Source organism: Eschscholzia californica, unplaced genomic scaffold (assembly GCF_041429995.1).
Source record: "Eschscholzia californica isolate CP2 unplaced genomic scaffold, dmEscCali1.0.p SCAF_1, whole genome shotgun sequence".
Lineage (NCBI taxonomy): Eukaryota > Viridiplantae > Streptophyta > Magnoliopsida > Ranunculales > Papaveraceae > Eschscholzia > Eschscholzia californica.
The window spans coordinates 69007701-69025127 of record NW_028238198.1 but is presented as its reverse complement, the minus strand read 5'-3'; the positions used below and the strand labels follow the sequence as shown (position 1 = coordinate 69025127).

The 17427-nt window shown below is 32.8% G+C and overlaps 1 protein-coding gene across 1 annotated transcript; it reads right to left on the bottom strand.

The window, feature by feature from the left end:
- Positions 1 to 607: 607 nt before the first annotated feature.
- On the bottom strand, positions 608 to 4144 carry LOC147568628 (transcription factor RF2b-like). The gene is made up of 4 exons (XM_086655034.1): positions 3365 to 4144; positions 2140 to 2272; positions 1654 to 1738; positions 608 to 1384 (listed from the first exon to the last, which is right to left on the bottom strand). The coding sequence occupies exons 1-4, from the start codon at positions 3910 to 3912 to the stop codon at positions 978 to 980; spliced, it is 1173 nt and encodes a 390-aa protein (XP_086511160.1). The 5' UTR covers positions 3913 to 4144; the 3' UTR covers positions 608 to 977.
- Between the last annotated feature and the right edge of the window lie 13283 nt (positions 4145 to 17427).

Here is a 17427-nt window from a genome sequence, read left to right as displayed (position 1 = left end):
GATAGTGATAATGATAGTATTTGTAGTTGTAAAGTTCATATAGATATATTGAAGGATATAATAAACAAAATATGGATCAAGAAGATTATTGTTCTTCCAATTTCTCCTCCTCCTTCTCCAAATATTACCTAGTTTGTTGTTACGTACTTTTAAGAATATTATTATAAGGTGTTGTGTACAAGGGAAAGATTTTCGACTTTACGATCTTCAAACAAGAAAACTCATCAAGACGAAAGAGATTCGAGTTCTAGTGATGAAGGTAGGTTTTTCATGGGGAGGAGTTTTGTGCAAAATATTCATTCTTTAAGAAATTTCACGTAGGTGGTTTCGTTTTATTTTTAATCATCATTGATGTCAATTTATTATACAACTATTTGTTTTTAGGTTCTTTATCAGATAGGAGTGATGAATCTGATTTCAAATTTTAGTTGGCATTGATTTTTAGTTAAGGATTAAAATTTGCTTATAGGTTTAAAACTTCATTTGAAACGGTTAGATTCGAACTCTTGTCTCTCTAGTGGAAAATATTATAAGTTTAAGATTAGTTCTAAAATTACCAAGGAAAGATAAATAGAAAACCTAAAGAGAAGATACAAAGGAGTTGATATTATAGAAAAATACAATCCCATTCTTTTCTAACATTTTTTTTTGGGAAACAATCTTTTGGTTTCACAAATTACAAGCACACCCAGAAAAAAAGATAATCCAAATTGAATTGAGGGAAAAAATTAATCCAAATTGAATTGAGAAAAAAAAATAACTGAAGAACATTCACAACAAAACATAGATTAACAATTAACGAATAACCCTAAAAATAAACAAGCATTAAGCAACAACAAAGAAGACCACTTGAAAAAAAAATTAAAATTAGATGTACCTGAAGAAGAAAGAATCCTATAGAAATGGGAGTGGAGATGGTCAGTCTATGAACAAACATAGGTTGGTAGTCAGCAATGGCGAATTCGCATTGGTTTTTGTTACAATGTGGTACTGCTTTCACTAGCAGAGATCGAGGGTCCTTCAGACTTTACCATGTGAGATCCTCTGCTGTTATTACTTATATCAAGCCCTTGAAACCGTCCAATCTGATCTTGCTGCATCATTTCTGAGAAAGAGTCACCGCCACCGCCATTGCCACCACCACCACCACGGGAAGCAAAAAGTTGGTGGCTGGTCATGTTAGAGTTTGAGTGATGAAACTGAGGTAACTGCATGGTGTGGTAACCACCTCCTTGTCCTGGTAGTTGAGGATGTGAAAAGAAGGATGAAGATGAGTTATATGGCATGTAACGAATTCCCATGTTGAATGCCTCAGAGGAGTTCATTGTTTCTCCTGTAGCAACCTTAAGCCTCTCTAGTTCTTGCTTTAGTGCTTCGTTTAGAGCTGCATTTAGTTATCAATATGAGATTAGATACTTGAGACACTGACTCTTGATATCGTTTAACCCGACAAGAATTCGAAGTGACTTTAAACAAATAAATAGATTCTTTTTAGGCGGGGTTGTGAGGCTGAGGCACTATTCTTGGCATACCAAAAAAAAAAATCGTCTGGTTTGATGAAAGATGGATGTGAAGGAAATTACCGACAGCCGTATTTAGCATTTTATAAGACTACACGAGTACTTGAGAAACAGGAAGTAAAATGAAACTCACCATCTCGTAACTGTGCTTGTTGTTCCATGGCTTGTAACCGCAGCTGTAGCTCTGTGTTTTCAGTAGAAAGACCTGATGTATCTCTCTAAATGGAGAGGGGAAAAAAGAGAATAGTTAATGATCAACTCTCAACATTACCAACCAAAGAAAGAAAAGGCAAAAACAGTAAATGCTCTTCTCTGATTAAGGTTTAGATTTGCTTCATTTCTTATTCTCTATTAGAAAAGAAAAACTTCTGAAAAAGATAATCTCTTTAAAGACCATATCAGTTTAGTTATTAAAGCTACATAATCTTTATCAAAACATGCACTTCCCATTCCTTAGTGGGTGTTCTATAGTTTTTGTCGAAACATGTTATTCTGCCGTGCAACTTATATCTTGGACAAAACAAAAGGAGACTCGTAAGTGATAGATGAAAATTGCGGAATGTTTCTACTTCTGTTGTGACTTATAAAACAAAGTCAATTTAAGTCAACTAATACAAACCTGGAAAAGTGTAAGTTGTGCAGAAAGAGTTGTTGCTTCAGTTTGAAGGGACTGAACTTTTCGTTCAAGCTCTATTATATATCGAGCCTTCCTCTCTTTAGAGCGAGCAGCTGACTGACGATTTGCCAGAATTCTGCGTATAATTATATATTTCTTAAATCACAGAAACCTTAATACAAATACAAGCTATAATAATAATAAGACGATAACAAGAAAGAAAGTTCAATCAATCAAGTGTTTTGAGTACAAGATGACCGATCACATGAGATCAGTAAGATAGGGGTTGAAACCTGAACACTGGATCATCATGTTCGCTTTATAAGGTTCTGGTCTTAGCCCTTAGGAATGCAATTTAGGGATAAAGACATAAGCATGTAGATAATAGTAACAGGTAGTAACCCATATCTCACATTAATAGAGGATATAAATTATTCAGTTCAACTAGCCTCGATCCTCCTCGTTAACTATAATTTTTTTTTAGACGAATAGTTCAAGCACATAAGCAAGTAAAAAAGGATATATTGAATGACTCAACTCTACCCGAAATTCAAATGAGGCAAACAAAACTCTAATTGATACTTGGATTACTTCATCATCATTCGACTACTACAAACAACTAATGACAATGGTTCCACTCATTGACTTTTGGTATCGCAATAAGCAAAAGACTACTTGACTCGAGATATTCTTTACTAGATTCAATTATCAAGAGAACACAAATGAAGCTCAAAGGTACAAATTTTATTGTGAAGACTAACCCTACCTCCATGCCTACTGGTAGGTTTCACACTTAAATAGACACTATTATGGCATATTCCAATAACGTGGTCAAAATATGCACAGATACATGACACTGCATCTTCGAACTTTCCCCGTATCTGAACAATTTATATTATAAGCAATTCAGATCTTAATGTCTGATACTCGACACACACGAACCACCTTCAAATTTCTGATTTTTCAGTCCTAATAGGTTTCTTGAATTCAAAAGAAACTTGTATTACCCTAACTGTTCAAAGAAATTCCCTTCCTTTCTATTAGGGAGTAAACTAAACGCAACATAAATTTTTGAAGTAATTCAACTATTTACAGAATTTGAATATCAAACTTCAATTCAATTTCAGAAACAAGAACTACAAACTAATAACTCATCAAAAGATAGAAAAAAAAACAGCAATTTAAACAACACAAAATCGAAAAAGTTGAGATTTTTCGATTTTCAAACCTTTTAGCTCGCTTTGGATCAAGTGCCCAAAGTTCAGCAAGTTTATCAGGAGCCATTGCCTTCTTAGCTTCCATCACATCTCCAAAAAAACTTTCACTTTCTCCTCTAGAAATCGAAGAACCATCGACGGAACTACTATACCTATGTCTAGATCTTACATTCTTCTCTCCACCACCACCACCACTCTCTAACCTAACATTTCCTCCGTTCTGATTCACAACATTTTGTCTATCATCATTACCAGATCCAGAATTGATGTTATCTGTTTGTTGACAATCTTCAATTTTAGATCCAAATTTCTCAATATCCATATAAGCACAAAACAAATCATCTTCTGATCCGATCTCTTCAAAACTTGTTGTTGTTGTTGTAGTATCAAATGGATCTGAAATTAGATCTAGGTCTTCAGGGATTCGAAAATTTACCTCTGATTGTGCTCGTCTATGATGTGATCCTCTAAACGGACCACTTGAATTTCCAAACATTGTTGAGTTTAATTTTTGAGGATTTTGATTATTAGGGTTTGAAAGATCTTGCTGCATTTCCATGGTTTTCTTTCTTTCTCTCTCTCTAGATGATGGGAGAGAAGAAGAAGAAAGAGATTCTTGATATGGGGATTGCTGTTTGTGTTTGTTTTTTCAGTTGTTCGGTAAATTAGTTTTTTAATACATTTTTTATTTTAGGGGGGAAATCTTGAACTTTATCTTCTTCATGTCCCATAAAAGAAAATTTTCATTTACCCCATACGGTGAAATCACTAACTCAACTCACTCATCAATCACCTTTGAGGCATAGTTTAGGGTTCGATGATAATGAAATACAAATGATCAGAAATTGCAACTCAAAATATGATTAGAATCACCAAGATACATCAGACATAGCATTCTCAGTATAATATGTTTTTGCTTTGGGGTGTGGAAATCATAAGATTTCCGACCCAGAAGATCAAGGTGAGTTTGTCATTCTGATCTACTTGTAACATCAATTTCCAACCATCATATTACGAACAAAACCAAAATAAAGTTTCGCTACTACTGGTAGTTAGTTATGAGATTGTGATTCCTAGTAATCTCATTCAGTTACTGAGTGTCCGACTAAATCAAACTGTTCAGAAAATCACTACAGTTAAACATTTTTTTACGTTCAAATTCTTTAATATTCTCGTCTTTTATTCTATTTGTATACATATTTGATGCCTCTTAAGCTCGGAGCAAGATTAGAATTGATGAATAAGATCTCAAAATTAGAGTGATATTTACTTTTTAACAATTTGTTCAATGATTTAGTTCAACAAAAAAAAAAACAATTTGTTCAACGACAGCCAATGTTGTGTTAATATGAGTAGTTAAAATCTATTAGGTTTGAGACTCTAAAGGCTTACGGTTGTTTCGAATAACCCTTAGCAAGATAAATGTCGATTTATGATGTTTATGGGAGTTTTCATTAGGATATAAAATGTGCTAACAGACACATTCCTATTTACGAAGGACTACGGAAAGTGCTTTTCACGTGAGTTTTGCCTTTGGGAGCAATCCTTTTGGCATGTGAGCCTCCAGAAAGCCACCATCTTCCTTAAAAGTAGACTTTTCTTGACAAATTGCCGGTGACTCTGTTTTTATATTCAGAGAAAATCACCTCAATCACTAATATCCCACTTGCCTTGTCAAAGAAAGGTTAGACCATAGACAGGGTCCATAAATACCTCACATCCATGTTACTCTCAATACTAGTGACAGAAAATAATTTTCCAATCAAATTTGTAAGTAACACTATGTACATACACATAGAGATCAACTACGAGGTCACAATCTGACTACTGATGTAATGCCCTAAGGTTTCGAGCATATTCTCACCGTAATATGCTTGGAATATATGGGTATAGATCAACTGTCGTTCTCTGGTTGGTGCAGATTTTTGACACGTAGATTGTAATTTATACATGTCATTTGACCTAGTGGTCAAGCGACTCAGATTTAGATAACTATTTAATACAACGACTCAGATTTAGATAACTATTGAATACAAGTTGTCTTTCAACAAAAAAAAAAGTTGATACCGTTGTTAGGTCACAAATGGCCTATTAATATCCCTATGTCTCGTTATTTTCTCTATGGATGGCAAAATCTGTCACCTAGAAAAGGAAATTCAAAGGGGAGATAGAACTTAAAAGAACTCTTGAAAGTTAAAAATGATTAAAAATTTGATTCATTCACTTCAATTGTGGATTAATTAATTGTTTAAATGTATTTGTTAAACATATAGGACGATAATTGGTTGTCACATATGTACGTGATGTACATAATATTCGAACATGTCGATGTCGAGAACCCATAAATTAAAAGTAGGGTAATTACGAGTGGCATATAGACTTACGAAAAGGTTACTCCATGTTTTGAAGTCTTAATCACGAGCAAATTATGAATATCACGTACCTTAATTTGAAAAATTAGTTAGAATTAAAACCTTTGTGATTCAAAGGTGATTAAAAAAAGGATTTTTGAGTTTAAGGTCCAAAAATAGGGGGAGTAATGAGCCATATATCCACTCCTAAATTAATAAATAAAATAAAACCAAAATAAACCGAAAATGTAAAATAAGTCCAAAAATTAACTATTTGGTGGGCCCCATGCATCAATCCTTTAATTATCTCTCATTTTTGCTTTTCCATAAATATTTTTTAACCATTGGTAAACCAAAGGTTTATACTGGTTAAGTTAATAACTCTTTCCATATATTTTATGAAAGAATATTTATGTTAAATATTTAATACCAATCTTTATTTCCATAAACTCCATAAATATTTAACCAAATCAGTGGATATTTAACAAAAATGAGTTGCACTCTAAAAAAAACGAGTTTCTATCTATGTAACTCTGTATTCTTTGAATTCAAGAAAGTATATTATTTCTAAATCCATTGTATTTGATTAAAGTAACCTACCAAATCAATGGATATTTGCCTAAAACGAGATGCTCAATCCCAAAAACGAATTTCTCTCTCTGTAACTCTTTGTTCTTTGAACTTCAAGAAAGTATGAAGTTGTGATTTGCGTTTTATCTCTACCTCGATCTAATTAGACATCTACAAATTCGTTTGTGTGGTATGTCTAACTTAAATTGATCGTCAGAATCTATAAATCTCTATTACTACAATCTTCTTAAAAAAATTATTTATTCTAACAAAAAACTTATATGTAACATTTTTTTATCACTTTTTGGTAAAAAGTGAATGTTGAAATCTCTATTAATTCAATATTTTTTTCATAAAAAAGTTTTATAAAGTGAAATTGTGTTTGCTACATTTTCGGTATTCTACTACCATTTTCTACATTCTATCAGCATCTGTTATGAATTTGTTACAATAGGTTAAAAAGCAAATACTATTTTGTTAACATCTTATTGATTCTAATAACATTTTTTACATTCCATTAGCATCTGTTGAATGTATTTATTGCAGTAGGTTAAAATACAAATACTATTTTTCTAGCATCCTATTGATTCTACTAGCATATTCTACATTCTATCAGTATCTGTTGAATGAATTTGTTACAGTAGGTTAACAAATACTTTTTAGTAATTAAAATGTATAAGGTGAAATTGTTTTTGTTACATTTTCCGTATTCTACTAGCATTTTATCGATTCTAGTGACATCTACTAGCATTTTCTACATTCGTATTCTACTCTGTCAATCTCATTGATCTCACATGTAGTTGCGGTAGGTGGTCGATAGATGGTATCCCTTGTCAACATGTCATGTTTTGCATCAAGAATTATGATGGTGATACGACAAGTTTTTTTGATCATTTTCACCAAACAAGCGTTCGTCAACACTTATCAATGTTATGTCTACCCAATACCAAATTATGATGAGCCAATGGAGTACATCGATGAAACAAGAACACTACCTCCGTTAACAACGAGAAAACCGGAAAGACCAAGGACAGTAAGAAGAGAGAGCTCAGGAAACATACCCAAAAAAATGAGGGTTTGCGGTCGGTGTAAAAAACCGGCTTATCACAATAGTGCCTCATGCACCGCAGCTATATAATAACTAACTTAAATTTTGATTATGTAGGTTTACTTATTCTGCTAGAAACATAAATATTCTACTTATGTCTTTTATATGTTTAGAGAATTTGATCAATTTTACCAGATTATCGTATTTAAACAAGAGGATTTTCCTATTTCCTATTAAATTTTATCAATGGTTACGATATTATCGTAGTTATACTCATATGTATTTGGCTAGAGTAAGTTACAAAATATCGAAAAACTGAAAAATGCTGGTAGTGTTGGAGAAATTTTGTCAACATCATACTGGTATCTTTATACCCATTGGACCATGCTAGAAAAATTTGTTTGATGTTTCTAGCAATTCAGCAATTTTCAATACAATCAAAGCAGGTTGGTTTTAGCCTTTGTTATATTTTAATTAAAATGTCCATATTTTTTATATATTTTGTACGAACTATTTGTTTCCTTAGTTATATATGTTATCAATGGATTCAACATTAAGTGTTTGAGTTCATCATGCCTTTGCCCTACCACGTATTATAATTGTATAGTTTCAATAGTGTCCAAGAAATTTGAGTAACATCTTTATCGTATCTATGAACCTGTTGAACGACATCTAAAATATAATATAATTGTGGTATTATATAACATTGATAAATAATCCCATAACTGCTCAAGATGTTATTCAAACTTAAAACATAAACATGTTTGCTACGTTTTATCACATAGTCCGTTACAAAATACAAGTTAAAGTACTTAAACATTTTTTCTCCATATATCCTTCGATTCATTCAGCAACAACCAAGTTAGTTCACCCCTCTTCCTTTGCGCTAGCTTTGTTCAATCATCTTTTGGCATCTCGTTAGGAAAATATTTATAGTTCGATTCGATATAAAGTTCTTCCATGTGCAAAATCACATACAACCTACAATCAGGCCAGTCAAAGTTCAAACAACAAACCAATTCAACATCTTTGGATTGTAACCATTTATGCGTTTCTATAAGAAACTAAAAAATGCTAATCAAACAAGTCATTTTTCTTATGAAACCAGTTTTGAACAGTAACCATTTCAAGGTTCTATGATAAACTAAAAAAATGACATTGTTTTTACAATCCAATTTATTCTCACATTTTTTTTTTCCCATATTACACCATGTAATGTTCTATGGTATCAAAAAATCAGGTTTGACAGGTAACCATTGATAAAATTTTATAAGAAACTTAATAATGCTAGATAAAATATTAAGTTTTATTGAAAGTAACTATATTCTGGATCTAACACTATGCTTGAAAGTCTACAATACAAAATCCTAAATTAGATAGAACCCTAAATTGTCGGTCTAAAATAAAAAGAAACATACTCTTCACTTTGAACTAATTTAGGGTTTTGAAAATAACTTCCATTAAACCACTTCGAAACAACTAAACCCTAGAAATTTCTTATTAACTAATCAATTTCAGAAAAATAAATCATAGTTAAAGTTGTAAAAATCAAAACCTAATTCGTTTTGTGTTGTAGAAATCAATCTAAATCATAAACAAAGTTGAAGGAACAACAAAAATGATGAAAACCAAAATAACTTACTCTTTACTGTTGATGATGATGAACGAAACTAACAATGGATTCTTCCTCTCTCCTACTCGATGCTCTCTCTCTCTCTGTTAGGTTTATTTTGGGCGTGTTTAAGATAAGAGTTTCCCTCTCTCTCTCTCTTTGGTTTGATATTTGAGAAAAATGCAACTTTTTTTTTTTGGTTATTTTTTTGAAACAGAAAAGACTACTTTTTTTTGTTATGCTAAACGAAAAAGGCAAATTTTTTCGGGGAAAGAAAGTTTGTTTTTAAAGAAATAAATGTAATGAATCTATATATTATGGTATCTTTTATTTTGGGTTGTTTTTTTTTTAACTTAGGATAGGTTAGGCAGTAAAAGAGAATAAGAGGATAGACATGTAATTTACTTTGAGTGAATTTATTTTCTATTTCAGATTATCTTTGGTCTCTAGACTCGTTGATCATGCGATTTTGGACTTAAATCTCATCCCCCGTTAAAAAAAATTATTTTGCAAAAGGAGTGTACATAACTAATGAGTTTTGCGAAAGGAGCATGACTTTTTATGTTTGTACAAAAGAGTCGTAGACTAGTATTGACCAGTTAAATTTTAACATCTTTAACCTTAACCCCATTGGTAAAAAAATATATTGTTGCATTTTAAGTAAACTTCATACGATTTCGACACTAAATTCGTAAAGGGAAAAAATTATGACAACCACCTCAAAATATTACTTTTTTAAATTTTCGATCATTATACATTTAGATAGTGAATTTCGTCATCTAATACGTGATGACTAAATGATATAAACAAATTATATTCGGGTTATTTCTTAAACGACCCCCCAGTTTATGACCTGCTTTCTGCCTAGTCCTCTAGTTTATCGAAAATACCCGAATGACTTCATTTCCTACTTTTCCATTCATTGACTATTAAATTTTTTTTTAGACTTTTCACAAACTCCATTACGAGTTAGAAACAAATATGAAGATCTTTTTACCTATAACCTACCATCTTCATTAGTCGATATGTCGATGTCATCATTTAAATCGAAAGACTCTTCTTGATTGCCTCCTTCTTATTTGGTGGTTTTTCATTCATGAGATCTTGAGTCATGATTAAGATCGTGTAGCTAAGACAGTAGTGATAGTAACCCTAAGTATTTCATAATTTTTGTTATGTTAATGGTGATGTGGATGGTAGTTATCGATATTAATTAGAATTCAATTGTTTATGTTAAACAAAACTACGAAAAAAAAAATTGTTACTTTTTTTATCAAGTCCTTATATTTTAGTGTTGTTTATTAAACGAATATTCTTATAATACTATCCTAAAATTGATTTGGTAAAGGAAAAACAAGTACACAAATCGAATTTATGTAATGCACTGTTTATACCAGGTAGTGCTCTTCCTATACCAAATACCTAAAATTTCTACAATGTAATCACAATGGTAGTTGTAAATAGGTTTGGAGAGAAATGTTAGGTTAATCCCACATTGATTGTGGAAGGGGCATCAGATGTGTTAATAAGAGTGGGAGAAGCCTTACCTCTTGAGCTAGCTTTTGGGGTAAGAGAGGCCCAAGACCACTAGCTCAAGAGGTAAGGCTTCTCCCACGCTTATTAACACATCTGATGCCCCTTGCACAACCAATGTGAGATTAACCTAACAAGAAAGACATATTTAACCAAAATCATGAAAATAATAATAAAATATTTGTCTCCCATGTATAGAGACTCACTCACTTTCATTCGATAATTTGTTATTTGTGGTGTTTTTTAAATTTGGCTCGTCCCAAAATTAAAAAAACAATCATTTAGAGCAACTCCAACTGTTGGAGCTCTGTATTGGCATAATCTTTGTATTTTACTCCTTCACTGGAGTTTCACTCCAAGCACAAATCTCTATGTTGACATCTTTGTTATTTTCTTAGTTTTAAATCTATTAACTTATTATTTCTATTTATTATAACTTCTCAAATTTGAATGAAATACAATTAATATAGGTAAAAAAACTTTGTATAATTATATTAAAGATATTACAATCCATACACTACTACAAAATACAAAAATATAAACTAAAACTATTACGTAACTCCCGTAAAAGTTTGGTACTCTGGTAAGTCTCCACTTTCGTCTACACCTCCATACCCACTTTTGTGTCCACCACTTTCGTACGATTTCACGTCCACCGCCTTCATGCACACTACTTTCGCATCGACCACCTCCATACTCTCTTCCATATCAACCACCCTCCATACCCATTTCCATATTGGGTAAAAATTGATGAAGACACCCCCACCCCAGTTCCAGTATTTTTCTCATAATTATTTGTTGTTGTTTCAAAAAATACTCAAGTTCTTCTAGGTCTATTATAGAACTTAGGTCTTTCTCCATAATGTTGTTCTTTAGTCATGCACGATCATTATCTACTTTATTACGTTTCACTTCTATTTTGTTACATTCTTTCAGCTTGAAACATCATAAGTTGATGACACTTCTGAGTTTGTTTTAACAAAGGTTGCATGTTTTTGCATGCTCTTCATTTGTACTTGCTCTAGTATGTGACAAATTTTTGTTCATTTCTGTGACACTTTATCTAGGTAATTCCTTTTCGTATCTTCCATGTTCTTTCTCATCTTCAATTTCTTTCTCTCGACGGACCGACTACAGTGATGTGATTGTATTCCCGATGGAGATTCATTACTAGTTTCCACAAAATTTATTGAGAATTGAACTCCAAGAAATTCCGATGTAGGAGTGTTTGGTTCATATTCGTCAAATGCATTTTGGTTCATATTCGTCAAATGCATTAGAGAAGTGTTGTTGTCTCTGCACAGGTTTCTTCCTGTTTTGTTTCACAATTTTCAATACTGACTATATGTGCTCAAAGAACTTTTTTTTTCACCTGGATCTTGTCCATACAATGATTTCGCTTGATTAAGCTACAATGTTTGAAAACTATAGATCAATTAGATATATGTGGAGAGATACTTCAAAAATTAACAAAATCAAGTAAATACTTTCAATGGCTAACTCATTAACACCACTTTGATTTCAATTTCCTACTTGAGGAACACATCCTCTAAATTCGTTTATTTCCCTTGAAATCACGTTCCACCGGCATGCCAAGGACTTAGATATTCTAGATCGCTCACCACTCTTGGGCAAATGACTGAGAAAATTTTCAGTTATTCAATTCGGTAGACAGTCAATTATTTTTATTGTTACCTTTAATAAGATCCTGAGATATCTCAAGATAAGAATTAGCTAAAATAACATCTTTTTCCAATGAAATGTTTTTCCACGAGGTACCTTAGTCTTTTTGCTACTTTGCATATTTTTGATCTTTAGATAACCCTTAAAGATGTATGCTTTTAGATATATTATGAAAGATATGAGAACTCATGTATATATAGACAACTTTGGGTAGAAAAATCTCTAGCTTTATTTTTTTTAAGATTATTTGATAAGACTTGACTGAGAAGAAAATTCGTATTCTTATAACTTTTTCAGATCCATAAAATTTTCTGATAAAAAATTCTCTAGTTTTAGTTTTTCAAAATTATTTGATAAGACTGGATTGATAATAAAATTCATATTCTTATAGCTTTTTCAGATCTATAAGATTTTCTGATAAGATAATCTCCAGCTTTATTTTTTCAAAATTATTTGATAAAATCCGAGTAATAAGAAAATCCGTATTCTTACAGCTTTTTCAAATTCCATTAAAAAAATCAAGCTAGAGAGAAAATCTCTTAGCTTTTTTTGTCAAGATTATTTGATAAGGCATGTCTGACGATAAAATTCGTATCCTTGTTTCTTTTCAGATTCGATAAGATTTTCCGATAGCTTTATTTTTTCAAGTTTTTTCTTAAGACCCAACACAAGATTGAAGTTATAAATAAACACTAATTGTAGTGATCGATCATCTTACATTTCTCTACCACATCAATATTACAACAATGAATTCCGATGAAGGCTCATCTCATAATCCTGACTACGATGTAAATCTAGTTGGACAACTTCAAGAAGAACTTGAAGAATACGAGTGAACCCAAAAAGTTTTCTTATATTAGCATACACATAACAATACTTTCGCTAATTCTATTTTAGATAAAGAAGAAGATGGTGATGATAAAGTGATGGGACATGAAAATGTCCCATCAAAATCTCTTAACTTGGATTGGTTAGTCTATTTCGAGCAGTTACTCTGATAAATTAAGGCCGCGGCTTTGAGGAATAAAGAAAATTCTCTGGGGAATAAAGACTTTTCTTAAAACTAGTCAAATAAGTTTGACTTTTATGTTTTTTTTATTGCTAAGGGACTTTTAGTTTTTGGGAGTTCTCCTCCATCTCATCACCTCTCTCTACCACCTCATCTTCACGCCATCTCATCATCTTCTCCGGCGAAGGTCGCCGACCGGCTAATTTTCTGGCCGGCGACCTTCAAACATAAAAAAATAAAAATTAAATTAATTTTTTTTCTCTCTCCTCTAATTTTTTTCCTTTCTCTCTCTAGAACAGATCTAGAGAGAGAGAGAGAGAGTAGATCTTCACGAACAGACCTAGGTCTGTCGTGATCTACTCTCTCTAGATCTGTTCTAGAGAGAGAGAGGAAAAAAAATTTGAGAGAGAAAAAAATTAAAATTTAATTTTTTTTATGTTTGAAGGTCGCCGGCCAGAAAATTGCCCGGTCGACGACCTTCGCCGGAGAAGATGATGAGGTGGCGAGAAGATGAAGTGGCAGAGAGAACAGATGAGATGGAGGAGAACTTTCAAAAAAATGTACTTTGTATTCCCCATAAAAATTTATTCTCCGGAGAACTTTCAAAAAAATCTGGATTCCCTCGAGAATTTATTCCCCGGAGAATTTTCTTTATTCCCCAAAGCCGCGACCTAAATTAAGTGTTTCTCTTACTCAGGTATCTTTTACGAAGTTCAATGCGAAAAACGGATAAAAACGGGAGAAAGACACAAAAAAGGGCATTTTGGTCATTTAGATATTCTGATAATTCTTATCAATGTTGATATTCGGATGAGAAGTAGAGTCCAAGACGAACCTAGAGGCGAAAACAAAAGTCGAATCGGAGTTCGATGAGAAAGATACCTAAGTCAAAGTTGAAGTCAAGTACGGGTGACCAAGTCAGCAGGGATACCAGAGCAGGTGATCCGGTACTTCGTGTAGCAGAGGTTTCGATAGCCTCGCTCAATCTGATGGTGTTGGAGCGAGGATCTGTTAGCAACAGAATTTCCTCGGGACAAGAATCGGGCGCGCAAGGGATACCTCGTTCTGGGGATCCAGTGTGCTTTTCACACTTTACTACAGTAGGCCCGCGCAATCAGACGGTTGTTGTTAATTCCAAACAAATGACACCATCTCTTCAACTCGTCTCATCTTCTTCTGCTACTCCGTGAGGCACATGATCTCTTCCTTTTGACAGCCAACACTCCAGCCCACAATTGGTGGTATTAACGACTCTTTTTCCTTTCATCTTACCACTTTATTCTTAGAGAAAGGAAATTAAACATAGAGAGGAAAATAACATATATCATAAGAGAGCCGAAAGGAAATATATTTTGAATAAAAAGAAAGTTGGAACTTGATTTAGAAATTAGCAGAGATTGATGGAGAGATTTTGGAGGAAATATTGGTTAAAACAGAAAGTGGAGAGGTTGAAGGAAGGTGTCGTGGTATTTTTAGAGAGAGTGAGAGAGTGAAAGGTAAGGGATAGCTAGAGATATTTTCGAAAATGGAAGGAGAGGGAGTTGTGATTGATTGTAGAGGATATCTTCTATCTTCTGGGTTCGTATTATAAAAGCTGAAGGAAGAGACAGTGAGGGATATCTTATCTCGGGCTGAAACAAAAGAAACAAAGACATCTTGGTTAAAACAGAGCATCTCATCTTCTTCTCTTGCTTCTTCTTTTTGTGAGAGAAAAAAGAAAACCAGAGAGTTATCACCATCTTCATCTCCTTCTTCTTTTATTGTTATTTTAGTGAGAAAAAGAAAACAGAGTAGAAAGAGAGAGAGAGAGAGTTTGTGAGAGATACAGAGAGTTGAGAAGAAGGTATTTGTAAAGAGAGAGAAGGAATGAACAGAGAACATTATTTATCATTCAATACTGAATTATCTTCTTCAATTTTGATGTTTCTCGATTGAGTTTAAACTCAAACAGTAAAGAGAGTGATAAAGAGTTGAGAAGAAGACCCTGTTTGGTTCGGAAGTGTTGCTGGAGAATAATTTTTCACTGTTGCTGGAAAATTATTTTTTTCAGGCGAGCGTTTGGCTGCCAGACGAAAAATCATTTTTAGTAATAAAAGTTTAGTTCGTCTTCCATGTTTTTCTCTTATTCTTCATACTTATTAGTTTTAATATCTTTTATTATGAGTAGCTAATTTCACTAGTTTAGGGTTTTGATGATGTTTTGGTTATGTATGATTTTTAGATTCTTAGTTTGATAGCTTAATTACTTAAACATATATTGATTTCTTTTAAATCTTTCATTAATTATACTTCGAAAGTCTTGATCCATTATATTTAGATTAGGTTCTTTAATGGTAGATACTTGATAGGTAATAGTTAGAGCCCTTAAGAGTCGATTATTTTTTAGTTACAAAAGATATAAGATTTAAATCGACATTTATGCATGATTAGAATGGATTAAAAACCCTAGACTCCCCCCCATTGATCCTTTTACCATTACTAATTTTCTTTGTCCTTTGTTTCAAAATAATTTTACTACTTCATTTTGCCATCACAAAACTAATTTTCAAAGAAAACGTGTTAGTTCTAAGTTGTAGAATAGGTTTGACTTAGTCTCGTGGATTGACCTCGGACTTACCGAGATACTACTTGACACCCGTATACTTGCGGGTGGAGACCTCTTCGGTGTAACCTTTTAGGCCCATCATAAGCGTAATTTCATAAATGTTTAGTTCCTGTACAAAGAGTAATTAATTGTGGACGAGAAGAAGGACATACTGTATTAAACTATAGAACGACTATTTCTTGGATAATCCAAACTACCCAAGTAATTGATTCCGCAAACGTTTTCGAATGAGAATGGATTTATTTCTGCGTACTACCAATGCACTGAAATCTAATGATAGCTATTTGAGCAAAAATTAATGGTAACTAATAAGGTAAAATTATCAACTTTGCAAAAAGTAACCGCTACTTTCTGAATGTTAGCGTATGGAAAACAACAGACGCAGCTGATGAATATTTAAGAAGTGGGGAATCTACAACAATTAAATCCTTAAAAATATTTTGTCGCGTAATTGTTGAGACTTATGGGCAACAATACTTGAGAGCGCCTAAAGATAATGATATTGCAAAATTACTGCAAAAAGGTGAAGAAAGAGGTTTTCCTAAAATGCTGGGGAGTCTTGATTGCATGCATTGGGCTGAGAAAAACTGCCATGCAGCTTGGGCTGGACAATATTCTGGTCGTAGAGAACACCCAACTATAATTCTAGAGTCAGTTGTCTTTTACGACCTCTGCATATGACATGCATATTTCAGACTTCCAAGATCTAACAATGACATTAATATACTACAATCATCTACTTTGTTTGCACAGTTTGCCAATGGTAAAACTCCGCCTGTACGATATGATATCTGAGGAACTGAATACAATGTCGACAACTATTTGACAGATGGTATACAACTGAAGTGGACAACTCTTGACCAAACTATCTCTAACACTAAAAAATGAAGAGAAGACATTCTGCAATACAAGAAGCATGTGGGGAAAATGTTGAACAAGCTTTTGGTGTTCTTCAAGCTAGATTTTCCATTATTAAGGGACCTGCACGTTTTTGGGAAAAAAGTATGCTCTATGATATAATAACTGCATGCATTATAATGCATAACATGATCGTAGAGGATGAACATGAAAAGGATGTTGAGAATATTTATGAAACACTTGACTCAGATGAAGATATCCAAGAAGACGATACAAAAGTTTTACACGATTCCTATCTTGACAAAAATAATTAAAGATAAAAGGAGAGTCATTACGCGTTGAGAAATGTTTTGGTTGTGCGATTATGGGCAAGATGAGGTGATGCTTTGTCTTAGAACATGATTAAATTCTAAGAGACGATATAGTCTTATTTATTATTTAGTTTTGTGTTTTGTTATGTACTAGGTATAACCCGTGCCTCAGCACGAGCACTTGCTTTGTGCAATTTACGTGTGTAAGCAGGTGGTAAGTTGAAAGAAAAAAAAAATTAAAGGATGAGATAGAAATTATGGCGTAACTAAAGGAGAACGAAAGATAATAAACTTGTGTCTGGGATTAAAACAATGTCAGAAACAAAAATTTCTTATGTTTGGATATTATAAATTTTAAACAAAAACAACCGATGTATTATCATTTTTCAATACCTAAATGTATCTTCTAGTTATTAAGTTATGTCAATGAAGAGAGATTTACATAGATAAAGAACATCTAGTAGCTGACATGGGAGAGAAAAAAAATAGTAGGA